This window comes from Ammodytes marinus (genome assembly GCF_949987685.1).
Source record: "Ammodytes marinus genome assembly, chromosome: 13".
NCBI lineage: Eukaryota > Metazoa > Chordata > Actinopteri > Uranoscopiformes > Ammodytidae > Ammodytes > Ammodytes marinus.
The window spans coordinates 26,296,612-26,324,472 of record NC_137217.1 but is presented as its reverse complement, the minus strand read 5'-3'; the positions used below and the strand labels follow the sequence as shown (position 1 = coordinate 26,324,472).

At 40.9% G+C, this 27,861-nt stretch overlaps 1 protein-coding gene across 1 annotated transcript in view; it reads left to right on the top strand.

Annotated features, from left to right (window-relative positions):
* The window catches only part of gramd1a (GRAM domain containing 1A), a 29,419-nt gene extending 5,613 nt beyond the window's left edge, over window positions 1–23,806 (top strand). The window contains exons 2-19 of the mRNA XM_080039794.1: window positions 4,305–4,524; window positions 5,075–5,095; window positions 6,906–6,990; window positions 7,717–7,820; window positions 8,042–8,137; window positions 8,439–8,519; window positions 9,160–9,278; window positions 9,825–10,128; window positions 11,225–11,378; window positions 12,312–12,458; window positions 13,611–13,732; window positions 14,281–14,423; window positions 15,733–15,836; window positions 16,623–16,847; window positions 17,268–17,352; window positions 19,124–19,231; window positions 19,907–20,027; window positions 21,206–23,806. Coding sequence (XP_079895920.1) covers window positions 4,305–4,524; window positions 5,075–5,095; window positions 6,906–6,990; window positions 7,717–7,820; window positions 8,042–8,137; window positions 8,439–8,519; window positions 9,160–9,278; window positions 9,825–10,128; window positions 11,225–11,378; window positions 12,312–12,458; window positions 13,611–13,732; window positions 14,281–14,423; window positions 15,733–15,836; window positions 16,623–16,847; window positions 17,268–17,352; window positions 19,124–19,231; window positions 19,907–20,027; window positions 21,206–21,307 — 2,341 coding nt within the window. The 3' untranslated portion in view covers window positions 21,308–23,806. The remainder of the gene's footprint in view (window positions 1–4,304; window positions 4,525–5,074; window positions 5,096–6,905; window positions 6,991–7,716; window positions 7,821–8,041; window positions 8,138–8,438; window positions 8,520–9,159; window positions 9,279–9,824; window positions 10,129–11,224; window positions 11,379–12,311; window positions 12,459–13,610; window positions 13,733–14,280; window positions 14,424–15,732; window positions 15,837–16,622; window positions 16,848–17,267; window positions 17,353–19,123; window positions 19,232–19,906; window positions 20,028–21,205) is intronic.
* The last annotated feature ends 4,055 nt before the right edge of the window (window positions 23,807–27,861 follow it).

Here is a 27,861-nt window from a genome sequence, read left to right as displayed (position 1 = left end):
GACAGTCTGAAGTCCGAAGAGCGTCGGAAATGTGACGAAAGCAATTGCAATCAGATACCTGGTTTGGAATGTTCTCATCTAGACCCTATTGACTTGTTATTGAGGATGAAACATTGCATCTTTTTTTTTTATATAATCAATGCAACTCTTTCATCGATCAGCACTCTATTATTGAGCAGATGTATAAAAATATACACTGTACCAATGCACACACATTTTGGCAAACAAAATTGACTAAACTGAGAGAACGCAGTCAGTTTTTCTGGGGGCAAATTCTAACCGTCGTTGCAGAGGATGTTGAGCACAGCTGAATCCACAATGCAGTGATCTGCTGACTGATATTGATTGGTTGTAACTGTGACATCTCTTTCCGCCGCTTGCAGCCTTGTTGCTTCTCCTGCTGAACATGGTGTGCTTTCAATTTGTGTGCCCTATCTGATGATTAGTACACTTATGACAGTAACGTAACTACAGACATTCTTCCAGTCAGTATTTCAGTATGGCAGAGTCATATTCATGTGTCTATTTTGTATTATGGATATAGTGTGTTCCCTATACTCTAGAATTTTGCACCGTAGTACATGTAGACCGTAAATGTATAATCTCCAAATTGTCCAAGACATCACGAATATGTTCTCCCATAGAAGTACTACAACCACACCCGCTCTTATTTCTCTTGCTCGCTTTGTTCAAATTCCTGTTTGCAGGAGGAAAAAAGGCACAAGTCTGGAACGATAACATCTTGTGTGTACTGTACCCACCACCTGTACATTATCTCTGCTATTCGTTTAAGGCGCATACTTTGTCTTTTTCTTGACCATTTCTTCAGTTTCCAACCGGCCAATGAAGCTCTGACTTTATCATGGGCCATTGGTGAACCTCAGAAAAGCAGATTACGCAGAGGGAGACAGAATGGTGGAGATGTGGGCCTGGCTCAGCACAGCGTGGATTATGATGTGGACTCTAATCCAGAGGGATGGACAGAGATAGAGGGTTAAGGGATTGCATGGGCTCTGGGCTTTGGGCCTTGTCCAGGTGGATTCACTATAGTCCATGGATGGGTGTCTCTCTGTAGTGCTAGTCATGTTTTAGCCTACATTTTTATTGTCTTAATGTCCAAAATCCAATCCAAGTACATTTAATTTTCTATCATAAAGGTACAAAAACAGTACCTGAAGGGGAGAGATTAATGCTGAAGCTTGTTTTGATGTTTGGTAGATGTTTAAGAAGCATGCAGATCCTGCAGACATCGGTGTTTGACTTGAGGAAAAGGGCAGTGTTCACAAGGTTAATAAGGCCCGCTGACTGTGAGCTAATGCTTCCTGTGAAATCAGATAAGCCCCCTCAGTTTTAACTTTGCCTCATCTTCCTTATCGGTGCCCCCTGTTTAGCACCACCTCATGGTTAAAAGAAAAGCAAGGCCTCGCTCAACACATGGAACCGCCTCCTCCCCCTCCCTCCCTCCTCTCCCTAGTAGCACAGGGGATTACGGATGGACATAGAGACCGCAGCCCGTTACCGGGTCCTGCTAGCGGCGTAGCGTGCAGCGGTCCGTCCGGTATCCGGTTGAGAGGTGCAGGGGCGTCGGCCACCATGGGGAATTAACATCCGACCGACCGCGGGACGGTGGACCGGTGAACGATGGACGATGGGCGCATTACTAACCCGAAGCTAAGCGAAGAAAACAAGGCGGCATAGCGGACACACAACGCCGTAGAGTCTGGCTTGCTTTAGCTTCACACACATACAACACACACAAGGAACACCGATGCCATATTGAGAGCAGCAACGTGTGTGTGTTTTTGTGGATATCTGTTGGATCGCAAACGCCTCATGACATGTTCGAGTAAGTGAAAAGAGAGAAGGAGAAATGCAAATAGTCTGCTTTAGTGTGATGAATAGCATGTTCCATGCATTGATCTGTACATAGATTATGTGGTTTGGATAAACGAGTCACTGCCTGCAAACCCTACTGATGATATGGGTGGTAAAGGTGTGTAGCCACGGTATGATATTCGCTGTTTAAACTGCAGCGAACCATGTGTTGTTTACGTTCGTCCTGTCGGAGCTCAGCTCACTGTCTGTCTGAAGCCCCCTCCCCTACTCCTCCTTCATGCCGTTTCGTTGACCTACTGTAGCAGCAGCCTCCATCCTTGCTCAATCTAGCGCTTCTTGAGCTGTGTAATTCTTCTCGATGACTCATGTTTGACTTTGACTCGTCTCGTTAGGTGTTGGTCAATGTGTAGGGTTTGAAACGAGATCGCTGGACTAGACTGTTTTGGCTTGCCCCAGGGCTGCTAGCTGCCAATTAGCTGATGATCGGGCGGACAATATTAAGCCTGACGTCGCCAGAGGGAGAGCCATGGACTGTGGGAAAAGCTGGATGTTGGTGTCTGAAAATCCTGGCAGTGCAGACGTTTACTAGTTTTTGATGTGCGCTGTTGACGGATTTAGCCCTGGTTGGTAAACACACGCTGGCACAGATTTTTATATCACCCAGTGTCCCGATCGCACAACTAGCCTATTTAGAGCACCCCCTCTGGCCTTGTACACGTTAACCTAAAGATAGCGTAATGCTGCTTGTCATTACGCCGCCTTGATTAACATTGCTGCAATAGATAACGTCATATTTCGAGGACATGTTTTCATGGACCGACCACCATCTTCCTTTTTCCAGCAATTCGTGGTGTTGCTTTGGAGATGATAATTTTCCATCCATCCCTTTTTTTTCTCTCTCTCTTCAGCTCTTTTCACTGTCAACTTCAATAATATTGACGACAGGGTCTGAGCTGTGGTGTGGCCTACTTGTGACACACACACACATAATTCAATGCTGTCACTGTGTAAATGAAGTCCCCTTTTCAAGACAGACCTTGCCAAGAGGGCAACATGATTGACAACATAGATACAATGGGACATGCAAACAATACAGACAAAGACAACTGCTGGACACAAAACAAGTATAGACAAAGTTCACTTCAGACAAACGTCTAATCTAAAGGTAAAACAAAAAATGTGACTGTTTCAAGTTCTTTCTGTACATTATTCCAGAAGAAAGAGGCAGCCATTCAAAATAATGAGGTGTGTGAATACTGATAGGCCTATTCATTCATTCTAACCCTATGGAACATAAAGCAAAGGTTAAAAGTAGATAGTTTGAGAAAAGAGGTGGTTTACTTACTGTGTGGAGAACAGATTGCTTCAATGGAAGACAATGAAGTTATCAATTATTGGTCTGGCTTTATAAATGAAATTAGTAAAGTAAAGTAATGGGCAGTAGTCCAGGAGGAGGGACTGCAGTACACTGTTAGTGTTGAGTGAGTGAGCAAACTATTCATCATCAGTCTAATTTAATGGAGTTTAATGATTTGTAGCTGTCACTAGCAGCTACTGTACATCTTATTCATTGTGTCAGCTCAGGATAATGGATCAAACAATTGCAAATAAATGAGTGTATGTTTGAAAGACAGAGGCACATTTTGAAGTTGACTGATGTGAATACTGCAGTTGTTTTTACATACAGAGGGTTGAAGTGTTGTTGCATGAATATAGTCATTTTCCCATGTCACTGACCTGAGTATGAGATGGCAAGAGGATGAGCATGATGGGGACAGTAGCGGCAAAACCATGTGGGGAATATCTGTGTATTAAATGCAAAATATAAGAAATGGCAATTGGAGGTGAAGTGTTGTCTTGAAATTGGTTTATAGAGTAGTAGTGGGTGGTCCTTGATTACATCACATTGTGACAATTTGCTTATCGTTTGAGACCTTGTGTTTGTCTAATGTTGCTTAATCGCAATTCTTCAAGTGCTTTCCTTACTCAAGAAAATCTGATTAAAAGTCTGTAATTAAAGCACAAACTGTCCGTAGTTCTGAAACAGCAGATCCTGTGTGTTTACTTTCTTGATCGGACATAATAAATAATTATGATCCATTACTAAACTGCTTTAAATTAACTCACTGTCTGGCAGCTGTACCAGTCAAAATCAGTTATAACACTGTCCTTAATGTGGCCTTTCTTTGGGCTTCAGTAGCAGGAAATAGGAAAATGCCTGCAGCCTTTACTCATATGATGTAAAGGATGTTAAACAGTACAATTAAGCGTTCAATCTGAAAAGAGCTCCCTCTTTGGATACTATCTTCTTGTCCTTGAAGGCCACCGTAGCTGCGGTAAATTCTCAAAGCGGAAGGGATTGAGACGGAGTGTTGCAATCTAGACTTTACACCACTAGATGTTAGAAAACACACACTTTTATTACACATAGCACATTTTAATCTGCCTTTTTTTCTCTCTGTCTCCAGTACGGCCAGTAACTCTCCACGCAGCACCCCTGGCAGCTCTCCCTCCCTGCGGCGCAGGGTCCTTGGGGGAAGCAGAGCCAGTGAGAGCGAGGGAGGAGGAGAGAGGAGTGCTGGAGGAGGAGGAGGAGGTCCAGACAGCCCCCTGCCCTCCGTACCCTCTGCCTCCTCCCTCACATCCGCATACCCACTCGCTTCTCGCCACTTCAGCCGCAATGCCAAGGTAAGTCCCAATATCCACGGATCAAGGTTGTATATTAAAAAACTTTTGCTACTAGACATGGAAGGATAAGTGTTTTTATTTTATTACTTTTTATCTTAACCGCAAGAGCAATGACATTGTTCACTATTTCTGTCAACATATTGTAAAACATTAACATGTTTGCCCTCTGTAAACCTGCCTTCGTAATTATGTGTGCCAAAGGGCTTTGTTAACACTTTCACTTATTATTATTTTATATTAGGCTTATTGTATTTTGTGTAGTATTAACTGGTCAAAGACACTTACCTTTTTAAAATGGAGAAGTGCCAGTGATTGAGACACCACTGAAACCTCCAAAACCTCAAGGTCACGTAACATGCTAAGCCTAAAGACTGCACTGGCAGGATCACATGCTTACAAATATTGCATCACAGTTTTTTTTACTTAAACATATACGATGATAGATTTGTTCCATACCTGTATAAAATCATATAGTTCTGTAACATTCTTAATGTCGTAGGTAACTTTGAGTGCTGTTCCCTACTAAATATGCTGTCCTTTTTCTTTGCAGAAAATGCAGAGCTGGTACAATGTAAGTACACATTAACAGCCCCTCATTAGGCATTTTCACCCTAGGTACTTAACTCTGCTGATGTTTGTGTGCTTAAGGTTCCAGGCGATTGGAACTAGCTGACAGAGTAAAAAATGCTAATCATTGATGTTGAACAAAATTATAATGTTCATCCCACTGACTCACTTGACCTAATATCCCAGTTGAGCCCAAGGCTATACACTGTGTGCGCAATTATTAGGCAAGTTGTATTTTAGAGGATTAATTTTATTATTGAACAACTACAGTGCTCTCGGTCAATCCAAAATGTTAAAGAACCTAAACCTGAATGTTTACGAAAGTAAAAATGAGGTTTTGTCTTTCTTACGAGAATGTATCTATGTTTTGCTATTATTAGGCAACTATTGGTATGCAGAATTATTCTGCAACTAAATAAAAAAACTAAAATGTTCCCATCTCAATTGTTTATTTTCATCTGTTAAAGTGAGAATAATAAAACAACTCAAAATGTACAAATAAAAATTTCCGACATGTAAAAAAAAAAAAAAAATCAGTGACCAATATAGCCACCCTTCTTTTCAATAACTGTCACAAGCCTTCCATTCATGGAGTCTGTCAGTTTCTTGATCTGTTGACGATCAACTTTTTGTGCAGCAGCAACAACAGCCTCCCAGACACTGTTCCGAGAGGTGCACTGATTTCCTTCACTGTAAATATCCCGTTTAAGCAGGGCCCACAGGTTCTCAATAGGGTTTAAGTCAGGTGAGGAAGGGGGTCATGTCATTATTTTTTCATCCTTAAGGCCTTTATTGGCTAGCCATGCAATTGAGTACTTCGATGCATGTGATGGAGCATTGTCCTGCATAAAAATCATGGTCTTCTTGAAAGACGCAGACTTTTTCCTGTACCAGTGCTTGAAGAAAGTATCTTCTAGAAACTGGCAGTAGGTTTGGGAGTTGATTTTGAGGCCATCTTCAACCCGAAAAGGTCCAACTAGCTCATCTTTAATAATACCAGCCCATACCAGTATCCCACCTCCACCTTGCTGGCGTCTGAGTCGAAGTGGAGCTCTGTGTCCGTTACTGATCCAGCCACGGGCCCATCCATCTGGTCCATCAAGAGTCACTCTCATCTCATCAGTCCATAAAACCTTTAAAAAAAATCTGTCTTCAGATATTTCTTGGCCCAGTCTTGACGTTTCAACTTGTGTGTTTTGTTCAGTGGTGGTCGGGTTTCAGCCTTCCTTACCTTGGCCATGTCTCTAAGTACTGAACACCTTGTACTTCTGAGCACTCCGGGTAGGTTGCAGTTCTGGAATATGGCAGAACTGGAGGATAATGGGTTCCTGGTAGCGTCACGTTTGATTCTTCTCAAATCTCTGGCAGTTAATTTGCGTCTTTTTTTCTCAATATGTTTCTTGCGACCTTGTTGGCTATTTGCAACAAAACGTTTGATGGTTCTGTGGTCACGCCCCAATATCTGAGCAATTTCAAGAGTGCTGCATCCCTCTGAAAGACTTTTTACAATTTTTGACTTTTCAGAGTCCATTAAATCTCTTTTTTGGCCCATTTTGCCTGAGAAAGAGAAGCTGCCTAATAATCATGCACACCTTGATATAGAGTGTTGATCTCCTTAGGCCACACCTTAACTCATTACACAAATACACATCACCTGGTATGCTTAAATCCAATAAGCACTTAGGTTTATACAGCTTGAAGTTGGGAAATATGCATAAAAATTATGATATGGCGAAAATCCTCACTTGCCTAATAATTGTGCACACAGTGTAGTTGTGAAGTAGAATAACATGTTCTCCTTTCCTCACCCGCAGGTTCTCAGTCCTACGTACAAACAACGGAACGAGGACTTTCGCAAACTCTTTAAGAAACTTCCGGACACAGAGCGACTTATAGTGGGTGAGTGAGACACATAGGTGTCAAGGATGTGTTGCCATAGGATACAACTCTGTGTGTGTGCTGAACTCATGTAGTGCGAGCTATACCTGTGTTTAAGAAGGCAAAATGAACAGCGGCAAAGAGACAACGTTTAGTAATAGAAACCCCTAAATGTACATTTTGGACCTTTTTAATTTAGTATGAAAGAAGACATGTTATAAAGCCACTACGAGTAACATGGCACGTTGGCAGCCCCTGCCAATCACTCTCCCTTTTAGCTTTTCTTCATTGCATTTTCTTTTTTTTCTTTGGTGGTTCAGCCCCGTTATCAGTCATTATGACGACAAATAACTGTCTCAAACAAGGCTCCCGCTCCCCTTCCCTCACCTGGAGGGATAGGCTTCTCAAATCGCGTTGCTGCGCCACACTGAAATCTGCGACCAATATGGATATGTGACCATAGAGCATGCACGTGTGAACCGAAAATCGGACTGGGTGTGCGACCAGACCAAACGCAGTAACAAAAACTATATAAAAACGTCTTTCTTTGCACTGATGGTCTCGTTTGCTGTTAAAGGTAATTTATGATTATGAGAGGAAACATGAGGCTGTTTAAAATATATTTAAATGTTACTCAGAGCTGCTTTAATAGCCAGACATTTTAAAATTGACCTCATGAGTTGTTAAAATGATTGCTAAGTTAAAAAAAAACATTGACTAGTTTTCTTGTGTTGTTCCTTTCCTCAGACTACTCCTGCGCTCTGCAGAAGGACATACTGCTCCAGGGCCGCCTTTACCTGTCAGAGAACTGGCTCTGTTTCTACAGTAACATCTTCCGCTGGGAAACCACTGTGAGTCATGCACCCACTGTGTACACATTTGCACGCGCACAGTCAAACACATATTGGTCGTAACCCGGTTAATGTCGCACCTGCAATCAGATAAGCCCATTCAGTGCACTTGTTTGCAGATCAATATAGATACGCTCAGGGCCTTGGTGAGATAAGATTATGGCACACAGAAGTACACGCTGAAGCACACACACAGTTTAAACCCTCTTTTCCCTGTTCAGATCACTATTCTGCTAAAGGACGTGACCTCTATGACCAAGGAGAAGACTGCCAAGCTCATCCCAAACGCCATCCAGATCACCACTGACAATGAGAAGGTAACACTGGAGCACAAATAACACTGGGTCCTATAGTTAACATAAGCAAACTGTAGATTATTAGCACATTATCTACCCTTCACAGTTCAAGTTAAGTGCGGCTACATGATAAGTGTAAGCTGTGTTGATAGTGTTTACTTTACATTAGGCCTTTTGCCAGTGTAAGCAGTATGGAATGAGCTGACTCCACTTTATGTCCACTGCCTGTGGCAAAGCAAACATCCCAACAGAGGGAAACCATCAGTCAAAACACATGTTTGTCCTCTCTTCCTTCCTGCCTCTCTCATATTCCCCCTCTCAGCACTTCTTCACATCTTTCGGAGCAAGGGATCGCAGCTTCATGATGATCTTCCGGCTCTGGCAGAACGCTCTGTTGGACAAGGTAAAAAAAAACTCCTCACCCTAACCCACAGTCCTGGGCGTCTGTGCTGCTGCCTTGTGAGACACAACTGGTAGTTAACATCTTAGAATAGACTGCAGTGTCAACAGGCAGGAGATGGACACAAACACAGGCTTGGAAGAATCATTTGAATCACTGTTATTTGCCGAGTTCGAATAGAGACATTTAATGGGACAGCGCTTGAGCAGAAACGCAGCGAGAGGAAACGCCGGGTGTCAATTTTACAAGATGGTGATTCTATTTCAATGCCTGGAATTGGTTAATTTACTTATCATTTACTGGATGTCCCCTTGTATATGTTGACCACTATTCACAGAACTTACTGGCATTGATAGGCCAGTAAGAATTGATCAAAACTTGCACACAATATTGAATTAACAGAGCTGTCCCACACTAGTGAATTACACCCCTATGTATTTTGTAATCAGGGTAAGAGTCTGTACCAACTGTCTTTATATAATATCAAACTTAACATGAATGCAGGAAAATGATAGCTTTGGATTCATTCTGTAGTGAATATTGGCAACACGAAGCCAACACTGTAAATGCAGACATCCGTAAATCACTTATTTGCATTGATCCTAATGACCTATTAATGAAGTGCTTTCTGTTTGTTCTGCAGTCTCTGTCCCCCAAAGAGCTGTGGCACATCGTACACCAGTGTTACGGCACAGAGCTGGGTCTCACTAGTGAAGACGACGACTATGTCTCCCCCACCGCCGAACACATGAACGGCCTACTGTGAGTGTTCATGTGTAAATACAAGAGGCTATACGGTGCAGTGCATGTTATGTATGGAGGCCTTTTTACACACCCAACTGACTGAAAAGAGTGTGCTGTTTATGTGAGGTGTAGTGTGTAAGTGGTAATTTTTGTGTAGTTTTTTTATTTATTTTCATCTACAGTAGAAGTGTCTTACAAACATGATCATTAACATTTGCGGGTAAAAGTTATGTGCTACTGTAATTCTGACATTTTTGTCATTGACATTCAAGCATCAGTTATGTAAATGACTACCTTCCAAGTATTACAAAGGCAAGAGAGACAGAGTGGCAAAACTTTTTTTTTTTTAAATGGTCAGAGCAGCAGAAAAACTAAATTCTCGTCAGGTTTTCGAGTTGCATGAATGAGCAAATACCAGCAGACCAAATGACATGCATGTAGCTCGAGGGGTTGGTTTGAAGATCCTGACATTAGGAGACAGGGTTTTTTTTCACACTAAAGCTGTCTTACCCTTGCCCCAAAGTTCTCTAACAAACACTCTCTTCCCCTTCCTCTGTTCTCCAGGCCAGGAGACGAGTCACTGTCGGTCCCAGAGGATCTAGACCTGAGCTCCGTGTCCATGCCCTCCATGGGCAGTCCTCCCCTGGTGCCCTTCGGTCTAGCCATCTCTTCCTCAGCCACCAACCTCGGGGGTTCCTCTCCCCCTTTATCTGCCTCCTGTTTGTCCATAGAGATGCCTTCCTCATCGGGACGCAGACTGAGCTCTGAACACCTCGAACCCAGCCCACCAAGCTCCCAGGGCTTGCTGCCATCCACCACTCCCACCAACACCTCTGCCTCTTCCCCGGTCTCTGCTGCTCCCTCTTTTGTGAGTGTTCCTCTTGACATCCACATGTACTTAGGCATACAACATTGCTCATTTTACGGTTATGGTTATGCTTCACAGTATCCAAGGTCATATTTTCTATTACTTCATGATCAAGAAGGTTGAGTGAGAATAATTTGTCTTTCACTGCATGCATCATCATCCATCTATTGGCATGGATGTACTGCATAAAGTAAAATTCACACACTGCTCCCATGCCCCCACATTTCTTAACCAGAGGTGATATTTCATCAACAAACTCAAACCGAGAGCTCATATCAGTGTGCAGATTCATTTTTTAGTTGGTCCGTTTTGTAGATATGATTACATTTGTAAACTGCAGCAGGTGCTAATGCAGTGCACACTTTACAGGACAGAGTCAAGACAGCTAGTGCAGTAGCTATATTCTTTGTACCTCTCTGACTAAAAATGACATGTGCTTGTTGTATAATATGTTGAACCACAACACATTTTTGTGCAATGTAATCTCTGTTCCACTGTGCAGGAATTCTGTGTTTGTGTAATGCCAGTCTAGCCAACTTTATACCAAAAATAAATGATCTTGAGCTAGTCAGGTTTATTTTTCAAGCACCCTTTAAATAAGAACTTGTTCTTTGTAAATACAAAGTTACTTGCCTGGTGAAATAAAAAAATAAGTAAAATAAATAAAGCACAGCACCTTTCTAGAAGTGACAATAGTAAATTATATCAAAATTCAACAATAATATGTATTAAAACGCCATACTAATTCAAATATAAAACAACTACGGATGTGAAACACTGTGTTGTTCTGTTATATTCCCAATAGTTCCTGCTCTAAAACAGCCGCTATGGTTGTTTCCCCCCTGCAGTTTTCATACGATAGATGAAGCCCCGGTCAAGCTCAAGTGAATAAATGGAGTGCTGTGTTGACTGTGTGTCGGTTTCAGATTAACGCATGGCTGGTGTGGTATGTGTTCTCAGTCCACACGCGTGAACACGAGGGCAGCTCAGCCGAGGCCCCTCTCCTCTCAAGTCATATGACAATGGGGTGATTTCCCTTACGAACCTCCTGCTAACTGTCCTCTGGTGTGCCTTATTTTCCCCCTCACTGCATCAGTATCTGGAGGAGGGCGGGGACAGCCTGTCTGAGTCGGCCAATCATATGCTGCTGCCGCCAACCACCAGTCTGGGAAACCTCTCCTCATTGGACATCACCAACGATGAGGATATGCCCACAGACCCCAGCAACTCCTCCGACACGCAAGAAGAGAGTGAGTGTTGTTTGAGTGAACAAACCCCCATAAGAACCCAATAGAGAAGAGATAGTGTAAATTAAATAAAGATAGATTAGATGTCAGATAACATATATTTGAAATAGAAACTTTTTCCTCCTTACATTATTTCATTTTAATCATGCGATTTTAGCAAACAAAAAATCAGGGAAACAACACAACACTTACTCCACCATGTTCAGTATTACTTGCATGTCAAGGCGCTGTCATAGTATTTTGAAACTCTATTCTCTATATTTGTGACATAATTAACTTTGTACCTTTTTAAGGCAGGTAGTATTAATCTGACTCTGAACAAATGTTGTCTTTATGAATGTGTTAAAGGTCAATATAGTGAGTTCTGTGAGATCTGCATTAATGATTTGTTTATTCGTCAAGCTTTGGCTCAGTCACATGATATACTTGAAAGTGCCTCCAAGCTGACAAGAGAATTGTATGATTGCCTAGAGCATTAATATTTAGTGCGGAACGCATATTTCAGAAGATTTGTAAACCAGGTGCTGGCCAGTTGGCCCTCAACCATTTAAAAGCAGTCATTGATATGGTTGCCAAAATAATTCAGGGAAAACACAATCACAGCTTAGTGTGATTTAAAATGGCAACTTTACCTCTGGGAAAAAAAGAAATGTAAATATTTACTTAATAGACTTGGCAGTACTTGCTTTTTATTTCTCTGTTTATTGTTTGCACAAATATACAAAGACACATTTATGTAAAAAACATGTACATGTATACATGTAGGGACAAAGATTTAACATTACATTTGAATGCATTTGTATAACTGGAATCTGCATATGATTAATGACTCTGTTCCAAACGTGTTTAACCATAACTAAAAATATTGAGTTTATTAAAAGAATCTGAAAAATAAACCAATATCAACTTGAATCTGTTTTCTTCCTGACCCTTTAGGTGAAGTAGAGTCGTTCTGCGCTAACCTGAACGGGCGACTGCACATCAACACTGTGGTCCGCATGAGTGTAGACAAGCTGCACGACCTGCTCTTCTCTGCTGACACACACTTCATCCAGCACCTCTTCTCCCAGCGCCACTTTACTGGTAGAAAAAGCACACATCTGCACTCACAAACACGATGGCAAAAAGCCTATACAGTGTGTATGTAAAAATACAAAATTATCGCTTGGGTTAAACAATTCTCATTTCATTTTGAGCACTTTTTGTATTATTTTGGGTCGTTTAACCCATTTGTGGGAGACATCTGCCAGTGATTTTCTTAGCTGTGAAATTGTATTCAGCTTTGAGAATGTGATGAACTTCCGACTCGAGGATGCAATCCCCACAGAGCTTTCATTAACTTGTTGCATAACATTAAACTTGAGAGCAAGTTTTTCCTGTTGAGACGGTGGCAGTTACAAACTATTATTTGTCGTTGCTCTCTGCTGCTCACTTTCTGTCAGTATAGATTAGTGACTTAAACTTTAATTCTTTTGTCTTGAACAACACCTTGATGTTTGCTGTTGATGTTAATACTGCTGACATGTGTCTGCCATTAAGCTCAGTTGTAGTAAGGTGCACTGGTAGTATCAGTTTGTCTTGGTTATCCATGGGAATAAGAAAGACACACCTTCAAAACACACCCATCTTTTGAATGTAGTTATATTGCTCTTATGAAACAGCTGTTATACTTGATCCAACTGATAAATACATATGTAGTGATGCACCTTGGACCCCACCTTCAAACACTGCCCACAACTGTATTGTGCCCCCAACACTCAATCTTCATGCTGTCATCCATGCTTTTTTTCACTTGGACGTTTTTTTTATTGCCCTGCTCGGTCACTGTAGTGATATTTGATTTAAAGCGATAGACTAATACTTTAGATCTTTTGGTATGTGGACATTTCCTCTGTAGTAGTTTAAACGAGGACAGAGATGACGCCGTGGTGTAGATTTGGCTCGGTGGCAAGAGGCCCAGCCCGCTTGGGAACATTGTGTAGCTCTAATTGGGACATTTCTTTCTATCTTTCTTTCTTTCTTTTTATGAAGAAGCATGGACTGACCCTCTTTCTTCCTCTCTCTCTCTTTCTCCCTTCAACTCCTCTGAAACTTGTGGTCTCTCTCTCTCTCTCCGTTTCAATCACAAATTCTCAACCTTGTCTTTTCACTCTCATTTTCACAAAATCTCTTGGGACTTTCTGCCTACTCTCCCTCTCTCTCTCTCATGTTCTCTGTCTCTCGCCCCTCTCTCAGACCTGTCGGTGGGTGAATGGCAGCAGGACATGAGCAGTGGAAGCACCAGCCGCACGCTTAACTACACCATCGCCCTCAACAACCCCCTCGGCCCCAAGACCGCCCCTGTGCAGGAGACGCAGGTCAGTCCTTGACAAACACTGGCCTTGTGGAGTTTCATTATTCAGCCATTTTAGCCCACAGGCTTAACTAAGCATGGACATTGTATCAACTAGGAGTTGATTTTAAAATATTCATCAAGCTTATGTACCCCATTTTTGTCTTTATAATTAATTTGCCACATTCTTTCTAGCACTTATTTTAAACTTCTTGCTGTGGTGCTATACTTCTGCTATTTATACAAAGTAAAAAGTTACTGTTGTGACTGTCACTATTGTGTGTATATGTATATATTTTTTACAGCTCTTTGTCAAGTGGTATTTGTTGTAATATTCATGACCTTTTCCGTGAAACACTAAATGATTTACGCTGAATACAGATGGAAAACTCGGTTGTTCTCATAAAAAGAAAGGGGAAGTTCTATGAGGCATAATACTGTTGTCTTTTAAAGCTGTTAAGTTTCAACCAGAGGAGCCATAACTTACAGACGGGTCAGTTAATGTTTTTGTTGTGTATCGGAGGAGTTTGCACACCCTTAACCATCCACCTCTGCTTTTCTTCCTGCTTCCAGACGTTGCACAAGAACAGTGCCCGGGGCGAGTGCTACGTAGTGGACTCTGAGGTCATCACCTCAGGCATCCCCTACCAGGACTACTTCTACACTGTCCATAGATACTGCCTTACCTCTGTTAACAAGAATAAGGGCCGGCTCAGGTAGGCTTCTTGTTGTTGTCTTATAGGAATAGTTCATGTGGGTGGGATTTTCATTACCTTAGACCTCTCCTATCGATTTACACTTCGCTTGTGTTCAGAATGTGGTTTTCACAATCAAACTCAAAATTAGTATCATCCTCGTATATGACCAAAAACGCACACAAGGTTGGTAAAAACTAGATGAAATAAACATTATACAAATAAAATGTTTAACTTTCAAGTAAAGAGTTGTGTTCTGCAGTGCAAAGGTATCCCCAATTTCAAGCCACAGAGCCATAAAGATGTAAAATAAAAAATAAGCGCAGACACGTCTGTTCTAGCTGATCAGCTGTTAAGGACAGGTGTTGGGTCTTTCACTGATGACCTACAGTTTACTCTACTTCTCTCTTAACCCTGCTGAGCAAGGCACATAATCAAACAAGTGATTTAATAATCCAAACAGTGAAGATAGAGCATTGCCATGTTTCGCTTTACATCTGTTCCATAGGATCCTTCTTTACACAGGTGATGTTAGTTTGCAACAAAATATGATGACGCAAACTGTAGTTAAGAGGTGAAGTCCATCAGCTTGGGGACCAATATGTCTCTCTGGCACATGAAATGATCCCATCGGAGCTTTGACTCCCTCGTTTCGTTTGTCCCTTTGCTGCTCTCCTGATACTAAACACACTCACACACAACACTAAACAGTTACTGGTGATGTTGCCATTATATCCTAGCTTTACTATTTTCTCTCACTTCTACACATTCCAAAGTGAAACTCTCATATATTCTAGATTCTTTACACAAAGTGAATATGTCAGGCCTTTCTTTTGCTTTAATTCTGATGATTAGGCTTACAGCTCATGGAATCACGACTTGACGACACATCGGCATATCTCCAGTACAGTGACGTGTTTATGTTAGTATCTTCTTCCTTAGCATGTTGCTCCAATCGAAAAATTAGAGTTCGAAAAAACGAGTACTCAATCTGCCCTCGAGGGATTACTGCGATCCCAGGATCTTTGTATTAACGTCTCATGCCCATCCCTAAAAACTGTGGATTAACCAGTCTCAATGGAAAATTGTAGGAATTTATGACATTTTGTTTCAGCCACCCACACACACACACACACACGTTGTCAGGTGATGTTTGAAAGGCATGGGAAATGTGTGATATATTAACTGAGATCAGTCCTGATTTAATGTTTGAACAACACAGTTCTGGTTGAATGGTCTTTTATAGAAAAATATGACAGAAATCTGATGGCCACATTAGATTGTATACAGGTTTTTAAACAGGGTTTGTTTGCTTTTCTCTCTGCCCTAGAGTTTCCGCAGACATCTGCTACAGGAAGCAGCCGTGGAGCCTGGTGAAAGCATTGATTGAAAAGAACACCTGGAGCGGCATCGAGGAGTACTACAGGCACATGGGTGAGTCACATGGTCCAGCGTAGCTCTATATACACTGAGCCTGTGGAAACATACTGACCTATTCAGGCTTATTCCTCTTTTGTAGATAATCACACACAAGTAAAGTGAAACCAAATAACTAACCAATGCACACTTCCAGTAAAAGCGGAATGCACCGTTTTATGTTGCAGTCCATTTGTGTGTGTTGTAGCCTGAATTGGTTTGCAAATAAGTTAAACCTTAAAGTAGTATTCTGATTAAATCTGTCTGTTTTACATTAACAAATTAAGGTTTTATGAACTAGTAATACTTGATTTTGAATATCATGACCAAATACAGATTTTTCTCAATAGTTTGCTTTGTATTCAAATATGCTGTTATCATTCTTACATCACTTGGAGGTTTGAGCTCCAATATACAGGATCATGTGACACTGAAGAGGCTGTATTCACACTAATTTGCTGAGGGGGGAATGGTTTCTCTGTGTGCCAACTATTTTGGAAGCCAATCATGATCTAATATGATATTCACACAAGTGTTATGTGTAAACTTGAAACCTCCAGTGTACAAACCCTTAGACTTGACTTTTCATTGAAGTAGGTCTGGGACATTTGGTTTTTGTTGTTGGCAATTTTTAATAATGCTACTTACACACATTTGTCTGCATATCTTTCTCTATAATATACTGATTGGCTATTCATCCATGTTTGGGACATGTTGTGATCGTTCTATTAGCCCCTCACCATTACTATCCTTGTTTATGTGTATTTTAATCCCTCCATCTTTTCGCTTTCCCCCTTCATACAGAGAGCGAGGTTACCAAGCTGGAGACGCTACTACAGTCTGAGGTTACTGTGGTAACAACAGGTGAACCGGTGGGCGCAGACGCAGCCAAGACCCCACCGGCCCTACGCCGCCGCAAACGCACCTGCTCCCGCCGGCAGGGAGAGAAGGAGAGAGAGAGGGAGGGAGGAGGCAGTGGGGACAGAGGAGACAGAGGCATCGGAGAGGACAGGGACAGGAGAGAAGCCAGTGAGTCCACCATCATATGCATGTATTTGTTTTGGTTGTTGACCTTTTTAATCCTTGCCACCATCTTTGAAAAGTAAAGCACACAGACAAAAAGCCTGAATCCATATCCCTGTACAATACTACCCTCTAGTGCTGTGTATGTGCAATGTCAGTTATGTGTTTTTGTCAGGCTCTGTACAGACAATGGCAACACATTTCCTACCAAAGTAAATAAATAATCTAGCCTTGGTGCCGTGTGGAGCAACATTAAAGACACATTAGACTTTTTGATCTTTGAACAAATAAAGCATAATAGTGATACTGAAAATGACTAGCAGAAACAGTATTTTTTTAGGCACTGGAAACCTGATTTGGTCATTTCTGTTTCTTGTGGAAACACAATTGGACCAAGTCATTGAAAATATGTCTCGTTTTTTTTAGGTTCTCAGTATATAAAGCTAGGAGAGCGTTCCCGTGGTGGAGGACACAACAGTATATCCACCATCCTCCTCATCGTCAGCTTCATGTAAGTGTTGTGTGTTTCAGTGGCATTGAGTTGACTCAAAATACCGTTTCCAGTTTGTTTTATGTTTAACGGCACACTGACAATGTGATGACAATCTTCTGTCTATATTACATGCAAGTCACCTCACATAGTTACTTCTAAGTAGAGCTTGTGTTAAATAAAGAAGGGATTTTCTGAATATACAAATATAGAGTGGAAATCCATACAGTGACAGTCTACGCATAGAAGCATGTGTGCCCCTGCATGTGTTCCTCTTAAGACGTACAGCACGCTCTTTCCTATATTGTGTAATATAGAGGAATTCAAAGAGTTCCTGTGTGACCAAAAATGCCTGGTTTGATTTGAATATTTTTCTATTATATTGGATTTCTGCTATCTTGGTTTTATCCACGTCTGAACGTTCCCTCATTCAGACAGGATATGGATCTTCTGCATACTAACACAGCCTCACAATGCCTTTCTTGCCATTTTTCTTCTTTTGTCTTTCTTACTGCAATACTACTTGTGAATAGGATCTGTATCAGGTTAGTATGAGAGGCTTTGACTGTATTCCACTGGCTGCATAAATAATAAATACACTATATCAACGATACAGGAAAAATCCACCCGTTGATACTCTCCAGGTGCACTCATATTGAACATGAAGCACATTTCTGTCTCCCAATTCTTCACACAATTGACTGCAGGAGTGATCTTTCAGACACAGACACACACTCAACTCTTTGCGTCAGTGCAGTGTAACCTGACGTTTTGCCCTCAGGTTACTTTCACACCTGTAGTTCGGTTCATTTGGTCTGGAACAAGATGAAATTATACATTGTTGCTATTTTAGTTCTTGGCTGTATTTTATGTTTTTATTTTTCCTCTCCTGTGTTCTCTAAGATCTCAGAAAGAGACGAGTTTTAGTTGATTTGCAACTTATACTCATTATTAATAATGAGGACTGCAATATTTAAAGAGCAAATAGTAACTATGTGGTTACTTCATAAAACACAAGGAAGTGCCAATATCAATGCAGTACAGCACAAGCTGACACACAACTCTGCTTAAACTTAGTCTCACCCTTTGATTGATCAGTAAAAATACTGATTACCATGGTTGCTAATTGATTTGTATGAATGTAGATCTGAAAAGGTAACCCTTGTACAGACAGCCTGTATCTAGAAGGCAGTTTAGTGAATGTGTGCACCACAGTTTGATTAATCAGTCAAACGCATCTGAGTATGTATGAAATGAAGCAAACTGCTTCTGTGTGAAAGCACCCTGGGTCTGTCTTGTATAATCAGCGTTTATCAGAAGAGTTACTTCTTTTGGACTGCCCACACTACTTTTCTAAGAATGACTTCCAACCTTCCAAGAACAGTATTTGTCCAGTCAGGTAAAAGGGATCACACCATGCTTTTTGTTCAGGGATTAACTGGAAATCTTACGTCACATTATCATCAGAAACCAAAAACTTTAAGATAAGCGAAGAATTCTCCTTAAGACTGCAACATATACTTTCAAACAATAATAGTTGGCATTTGCATACGGGTGGATTTTTCCTGCAATAAAGTAACATTGTGTTGTGTGTGAATATGTGCTGAGATGTGTGACAAACACTGCAACATCTGTCTGCTCATGATGTGCCGTCAGTATTAGCATTTTGCTATTGAGTTCTTATGATTGGTGTCTTCATGATTCCTTGATACATCTTTACTATGTATGAGCATTTCAATTTAAATACCAGTCAGTGAATTTCACAATTCTCTCCCCTCCCTGTGCCCTTCAGTCTAGTGGTGCTGGTGGCTCTCAACATGCTGCTGTTCTACAAACTGTACGCTCTGGAAAGAGCAGCCCATACACTGGAGACATGGCACTCCTACTCTGTTTCTGACAGGTAAACACACCGCACTGTTTTCCGAACAAGACTAATATGGTGTTAATTGGCATTTGGTGTCAGGTTATTCTTGTGGGACCGGAGGTGTTAAATACCCCTCTGAGTTTTAAGTTGTTGCATGACATTTGTGAATTCTGTCGTGCCCTTTTGTCAGGTAAGTAGATAAATATCCAAGATAATTCATATTTTATGAAATTAACATTGGATATCATGATCACCTGTACCTGAAAGGTGTCACCTCCAATATTCAACCCACAAAGTAATATCACCCGACTATAAGGAGCATTTTGACATCTATCGGCTCATTGTTTGCATTTGCCCTAAGCAAGCTAACTGTATTGGTTCAATCTCACTGTTCTCATTAGTGTAGTGTTTTGGCTGCAGCACACAGCTGTTCTCGGCACTGTACACTGCATGCTCAGCACTAAACAGTAGATGCACACAGTAAGCAACCAGCTGTTTAACATAGTGGAGCATTTACCCGCTAGAGCCAAATATATCTGGAGTCGAGAGAACAGAGCTTTAAGGACACAGACTGTTGGACAGAATGCTAACGTTGCTCCAAATCTGCAACTGTTTGCTAACAACTTCTGAGTATACAGCTTGTTTCTTGATGCCCCCTAGTGCCTAAGAAAGTCAGGTTTTTTCCCTCACTCTTGTTTTTCCTTTTCTCAGCCCTTTGCCGCAGACACCTGGAGAATGGGCTCAGGTCCTGCAGCTCCAGAGGCAGTTTCACCAGGCGCAGCTCAGCAAGTGGCAGCAGATTCTTCAATCCTCTGTCACGCTTCTCGACCAGGTGTGTGTGTGTGTGTGTGTGTGTGTGTGTGTGTGTGTGTGTGTGTGTGTGTGTGTGTGTGTGTGTGTGTGTGTGTGTGTGTGTGTGTGTGTGTGTGTGTGTGTGTGTGTGTGTGTGTGTGTGTGTGTGTGTGTGTGTGTGTGTGTGTGTGTGTGTGTGTGTGTGTGTGTCTGGTTATTTTCCTCTGTGAAGTGAAATCTGCAGGGAAAGTTCTTAACATTAATTCCCAACACAGTAATGATCAAAATGACTCTTTATATATATGTAAAAAAAAAACATATATATTTTTAATAGAGCCTACCTATTCCCCTTAGTTCATATCAACTCTTGTAGTTAAACAAAGTCTGTCTACTGTTAGGAAGCAAATTATTGTGTGTTTTATACATTATTTGCAGATCGATGTCGATTGTTTTGAGATTGATTAGATCAATGACTTTCTAAAGCGTGCGTGTTAATTAATAGTGCGTTGATTTAGTCATAGTAATAGATAGATACTTTATTGATCCGATCTACTTAACAATTCCTATAGCTTTTCTATTTACCATGAAAATTTGATTTGTGTTGGTTTTATATGCTGTAGTGATAAAAAGCAGAATGATACGTTGTTAAAGCAAAAGGTTTATTTCAAAATAGCAAGGGTCCTCCGGAGGGTTTCACTGATTGCCATATACAACTGGGTATCTTCCAAAGAGTGAAACCTGTTCCTTTAGAATCATCTCATATTTAAGGAGCATTTGCTCCACATGGGGGGGGGACTAAATTACATTTCATTAGCGAAAGGCAGACAGTTCAAATATACATATTAAGGAAGCAATTGTTTCCTGGGTGGGGGGGAGACATCAAAATTGCATTACAGTGGAGGTGAGACAGGCTGAGAGGCAGATGGTTTCAAATGTACATTGATATTGTAAACGTGGGAGAGGCAGGTTGATCAGAGAACAGTAGGGGGCTGTCTGTAAGAAACAGTGTGTCTATTCAGATTTATAGTCAGTCTGGCTAGTTTTCCCCCCACAATGCGTTTCCCCATATCTCCTCACAGTAGTTAATGTACGGAACTATGAGGGAACAGCATATATAGTGAGTTATGATTAAGGAATAATAGTGCATAGTCACTGCATTATGTATTCTTGTAAATGTGACCAGACGTCTCTCTCATCCTATCCATGTCTATCTTCCAGATGAAGATGTCTTTAGAAAAGCTCCACCGAGGCATCGTGGTCCCAGAGGTGCAGCAGGAGCCCCCCGATGAGACCCTCACAGAGCCCCTGACTGAGGGCTGACGCCCCCCACACACACACTTCTCTCCTCTGTCTCCCTTCTCTGAACCACACCACCTGGTTTAAAAAAAAAATTAAAAGAGGAGGCTGATCAAGATCAAGAAAAACTTTGCATTTTCCACTCGATTAAAAAATCGGAAAAAAAAACTGGAGTGGGACTTGCTGGGGGAAACTCCATTACCCACAACTCTACTCGCCTGACTGACTTGAAATGGCGACGATCGCCTTCAGCCTCAACCAGTGACAACTTCAGTGAACTCACTCAGACGGCAAGCTATCCGGAACCACAGCAATAATTTTTCCCGACGGCTGCAAAGCTATCTATCTATCTGTGTAGTGTATGGAGACGGGCCACAGGTGGGCCCATTCACACCATACATACACTCCTCAAGATTCATAGAAACATTTCAAAATGGTCCACGGAGATCCACATAAACTGACCTTCATTTTCACTACCCCCCTCCCTCCATTCAGTGACAATGACACTTCAGTTCCTCTTGTGACATGCTACATTTCAAATGTGCAATGGAAAGGGATCATTGATTCTTATAAAATGGGAGCTTGTCCTCCTAGTCCTGGGAACAGTTAGGGACTCTGTACTGTGCGGATGTGACCTACAGACACCCAGAGGGGAGAGGGAACGAGTGCAGACAGGAGCAGGACGCCCCTCTCTCTCTCTCTCAGTCCGTCAGGGACTTGTTCTTCAAGGTCCGAGCTAATCCACCTCCAAGGTCATCAGTCCTCTGCCCAAGAAGACAGGGAACATTTCAACACCAGACACTTTAGTTTTTCACCCTATATTTTTAAGATGGCATTTCTACATCTGAAGATAATTCTCAAAACCCCCTCCCTCTCCTCCCAGTGCTCTCTGGGTTTTATCCTTTTTCAAAAATCAGTGTGTTGGGTTGTTGACCGTTTTCTCGGACTGTTACAGTATTTATTACCGCCAATGACTCCTGATCTGAAGTCCTGTCCTGGTCTTGAGAAGTCATTTGGTGGGTTTTTTTTTTTTTTTTTGCTCTGATTTTGCTGTTGCAGTGCGGACCAAGACAAGCCACACGAGAAGGATTACTGTCACAGCAATAATGACAATAGTGACTCTAGTACTTTTTGAATGTTTCAAACAAAGTAGTATATAATTATAATAATGATAATAATGAGTTGTGTGTGTGTGTGTGAGAGAATGTGTTTAGAGGCAGTGAGAAAAAAAACCCAAGAAAAGAAAACTTTGACTTGATGGGTGTGTGTGTGCGAGTGTGTGTGTTCATGAGGAGTCCTCAATGTTACAGTTTCATATTAGCGTTTCACGAGTTTGTTTTTGGAGATTTCTCTTTTCATGTTTGGGGCGTGTGCTCGCTCTTTGTATCACAGAGCCAGAGCTGTACAAGTTCAGAATTGAGCGTGTGACTTGATAAGGTAGACGCCTCAATATCAGAACAGTCCGCTACTTTGTTTGTCCGACTGGGCCGGGGCGTTTCAAGACAAAAGGACCAACCAGAACTTTGTAGGCCCAGGTGAAGAAAAAGGGAATCTGTTTTTTCAGTATTTTTTGTGTGTGTGTCTGTTTGTTTGTTTGTTTGTTTGTAAGATTAATTTGACTGACTCATTTTTCTCTTTTTATTCAATTTCTTTTTCATTTTCTATCTTTATTATTTTGTCATCCTGATTTTTTATTTTTCTGACAGTTCTCACTGTCCACTCGATTCTGACCTCTGATGATGTGAAAACCCATCAGTGCCCCCACTTGTCATCACTCAACCGCACTCCTCCTCTCTCTCTCTCTCTCCTCCATGTGCTCTTCCCCTTCACCCACTCACTCACTCTCTCTCTCTCTCTGTTTCACTTAAAATGGCGGCTAGAGAAGCATGTGGGCCGTGCTGTGCATGGTCATCCGTGGATAATGAAAAAGGGTGTTATATTTATTAAGGGAGCAAGGGAGGGTGTGTGGGGTGCATTGAGGGAGACAGAGAGACTGATTGGAAGCAGGGATACGAATGTTCTGTAAAGATGTGATTTTACACCACGCCATGGAGAGAAATGAAAAGTTCTAAAACAAACCACTCCTCGCTCATCTTTGAGTCTTGTGTGTGTGTCTTCAGCTTGAAAAGATTTGGGTCCAATTTTGAAGTGGATTGTGGTGGAACTGTTATTTGGCTATTGATTCATCTTTCTGTGTATGGACTAGAAAAAAGCTCAGTAGAAAATTGTCCATCACATTATCTCAAAGCTGCCATTTCTCGTTTTTTCGGACCAACCTTCTTAAACCCCAAAATATTCAGTTTTTTTATCATAGAAGACAAAGGATAGCTAATTGAGAGGTAACACTTTACAATAAGGTACACAAAAAAAACCTATGTAGTAGGTAACACAAAAAAAAACCTATGTGTTAGGTAGCACAAAAAAAAACCCTATGTAGTAGGTAACACATATCTATGTAGTAGGTATGTAGTAGCTACTACAATTTTGTGTACCTTATTGTAAAGTGTTACCAATTGAGAATTTGGAACCAATGTTTTTTTTCAGCGTGTTTGTTTGTGTCTATTTTTACTAAATGAAGCACAGAAGAAGCGTTAAAGGAAGCAGGGCTTCTAGTGATTGTTTTCATTATCAATAAATCTGCCAATTCATTTCTAGATTCCTCTTTTAATCCAGGAAATGCCCATCACAGTTTCCAAAGTGATGTCTTCATGGTGATTTCTTGTTTTATCTGGATCACAGTCCAAAACATAAAACTATTCAGTTAACTAGTATACGTGGCAATCAAAGGAAGTTCACAGGTGAGAAATTCATTTTCCACCAACCATTTCAACTCTATTCTAAAGTGAACCTTTCGTGGGTAAGATGAAGTTAAAAGCCTTTTCTTGATTGAATGAAATGTTGCTTAACATCACTGAGTTCCCTCTGTGGATAAGATAACTTTTCAATTCCAAGAGCATATCTCTTATCAAACCAAAACTGTTGAAGATAATCCAGTCATAAAATAAAAGTGCACTCAGGAACATGAAATGTTGCGTTCTGAGTTCACATTTCTCAGCCATCCTTCATCAGATTTGTTTAAAGATATAGTGTGTAACTTCTGTTGCCCCCATGAGGAATTCTGAGTTATTGCAACACCACTGTGGCCTCATCCACATGAGGTAAGCCTTCTGTGATTTGATACCTTTTTTCGCAAAAGAAACAAAAACTAAAAGATTTAGTCAGCGCTTCTTGAGATCCTTCACCAGTGTAGGGGGCAAAACCAGTTTGTAAATGCTGCCATACTGAGAAATACAGAGAGAGGTGATCGTCTTAATCAACTTTGTGTAAACTTGTTAAAGCTGGGGTGCAGGATTTGGGGAGAAAATGGCAGTTGGGATAGAGATTTGAATCCAAATACCTCAACCGCTCCACTTGTGCTCTTTGGTTCCTCCCTGACACGCTCTACACCAACAAAGTCGTGCCAAAGTGAATGGACAGTCCCAACAGCCAATAAGAACAGAGAATCGGAGCCTCGCTCTGATTGGTCAAAGTGTACAGCTCATGTTAACTTTGACCAATCAGAAATCATATACCCCAGCTTTAAGCGATGGCTTGAATTTAACCATCATTATTTTTATATGAAAAAAGTTACGCACTGTTTCTTTAAGGTTCTATATTTGTAAAGCATGCTGATAAATGAAGAGGGTGCTCAGTTGCTGTGCTAAATGATAAGGTTTAGAATAATATGCTGTGGAAATACAGGTGGGTGATATAAAAGCCTGATTTCATACCATGGAGTCATTTGCCTCCATCCGTTTATTGTAGAGAAGGATAAACAACATTGCATAATCTCAGTTGATATGAAGGTTTTATTAGAGGCGTTTAATTGTATTTCATATTAATGCTGCATTCCCTTATGAACTGCTCGTTTTCAACAGTGCACACCAGTGAGATATTGTTAATAATTGAATAAATAGTTTATATGTGGCTGCAAATTACGATTATTTGCTCAAACCATGGGCTCAAACCTGCAGTAAATCCTTACACTTGAGAAGCTGGAACCAACACATGTTTTGTATTTTGACTTGATGAATGACAAATAGGTTAATCAAAGTAGCTTGTCAAGAGACAGGAAATGACAACACTACCGCTAACATGTTCATTCAGATAATATCACAGTGTCAACATTGTTAAGCTTTTCACAAGGACAGCAGTTAAAAGCTCATTTGTTTAAAAAAACACCAGCATGATAACAGGCGGCTGGTGTCTGCTCCTTTTATTCCCTCACAACCTCAACCCCTCTGTTGACCTTTGCAAAGTCAAACCAGGCCGGTAACTAAATGCTTTCATAGTTAGGCTGAGTGTATGTGAAATACATTATCCCCTTGGTGTTAAATCAACAGTTATTATCCTTTCCAGCCTCAAGCACTTCTCTTATCTAAGCTCCATTACAATGTTATGACTGCTGTTCCTCTATTTTTACAATTGTTTCTATTTCTGTTGAAGTTAGTGGTATTCACCCATTGCTTGTCAGTCACAAGTTAAATTGTATCAGTTGATACTTAATGAATCACCCATCTGAGCAAACATACCCACAGTTCTGTAGGTAGGTTAGTCTTTAAAAGGTCACATTTTGTCTCGGAAGAATTCTGATACGCATTTTAACCACATTCAAACTGAATGTCCCCACACCTCGCTGGAAATATACCACCTACACATTCACCATCTATGTAATATCACAAAAATATTCCAAATGAGACACGGTTGATTCTCTCACAAGATTTTAATAATTTTCAATGTATCAACTTTTTTTTGTTGCTCCATCTCCTTACTTTACCATACCCACCCTCCACACCTACACATGAAGTGAAAACTGCAGTTTCAATAGTTTTCTGGAAGAACACACTTTTACACAAAGCAGACAAGCAAACTGGTTGATTCATCTGTTCAGGAAAAAAGGTGTTTAGATGATACACAGTGATGCATACCCACAGAGCCGCTTGAACAGATCTCAAAGGAGTGATCACTCTTTATCTTTTTGGCCTTTTAAAATGTATTCAAATCATAGATAGTATATAAAAATCTGTTGTCTCATTGGATACCGGGTAAGCATGCGTGTGGTTCTCTATCTGTTTGTGTGTTTCCCCTTCTCAGAATCTCAAAATGTATCAAACTCTTTGGTACAAAAGACTGCCGTCTACTTTTCACCGATAGTCAATAACTGGCGCTAGGGAAGGATAAGCAAATTAAGCTGCTATATTTGTAACAATGCTCTTTCCTTTTCCATTTTTGGTTTCCAATGGCTTCATCCCGGGAGGCACACAGGACAGGCAGTTGCCCACGGCAGTAGCATGATAGCAGTTTGCCTATAGCCCTTACGTTTCTACAAAGACACAAAGAAGAACATGGAGAAGTTTCCAATGTAGACAAATTCTGCTAAAAGTGACTCTTTAAGGTCACTATTGATAAATTGGTAAAGTTTTTTTTTCATTGTGATACAAACTGTTCTGGTGCAATAACATGGGCATCATCTCACATGAAACCGGAAATCACACTTTGGCCCCTACAAATTGTGTTTTGTTTTGCAAACATGGCACTGTTTTTCCATGAAGTCTAGCTTTTCGAATTTACAGAACTTAATGACTGCATATTCCTTTATTTGAGAGCGTATAAGTCAATACTCCAGTGCTGTCCAGTACAAACTAAGCATTAAGCTGCATTTTAACTTTCTGATTTTAACTCAATGCTTTTCACAACTTTTCGAAAGTAACAGTTCCTCTCACATTGCATTTACTTGATACAAATATGGAGTCTAACTCTTTGTTTGATCAACAAAACAAGTCTTAAGGAGAAAATTAAAGGGTTTGGATATGTGTTGTCAGTCAAGGTTGCACCACTGATATTGGTTCGCAGGCTCATGAATATGTCAGTGTCCTTCAGGTGTAGATATTGGCCAGTTTTCGGGTGGGTTTAAATCAAATTCTGCATGAAAATAGCAAATATGTGTTAATGTTTTGGCTTAAAAATGGCAAACAGTGAAAATGATACCTTTTGAATATCAGGACAAAATATGAGCTGTTGTAGCAGTGTTTCCTCTGTACTTTTAAGGGGCATTAAATCACAACAGCAAGAACATGATCAGTCAAATTTAATATTACTGGTATTTAAGAATAAAATAAATCCATTCCAAATTTTTCATTTTTTTTCTGTTATTAAAATGTTTTGATTCATCCTTGAACAAAACTCTTTTAAAGGTTTTTCCGTTAGTTTTTTCTGCCCCACAGCTTCATAAACCTACAGAGGAAACACTGACAGAGTTAAAAATCATTTTTATATAAAACTGATATCGGTCGAACCCTGACCCCAACACAAGGTGTATAATGACATATGAAAAGAGTGATTCAAAACATAACTGACAGAAGAGATATGCCGGTCTTTTAAAAAGCTTGTAAGGGGGGCGCCCTTACCTCAGTTGGTAGGGCGTCCCCCCCATGGGCCTCGGCCAGCATCGGACCCGGGTTCGATTCCAGCCCGCGGTCGTTCTCTGCATGTCACTCCCCTCTCTGCCCCAATTTCAACTCTGTCTCTACACTGTCAAT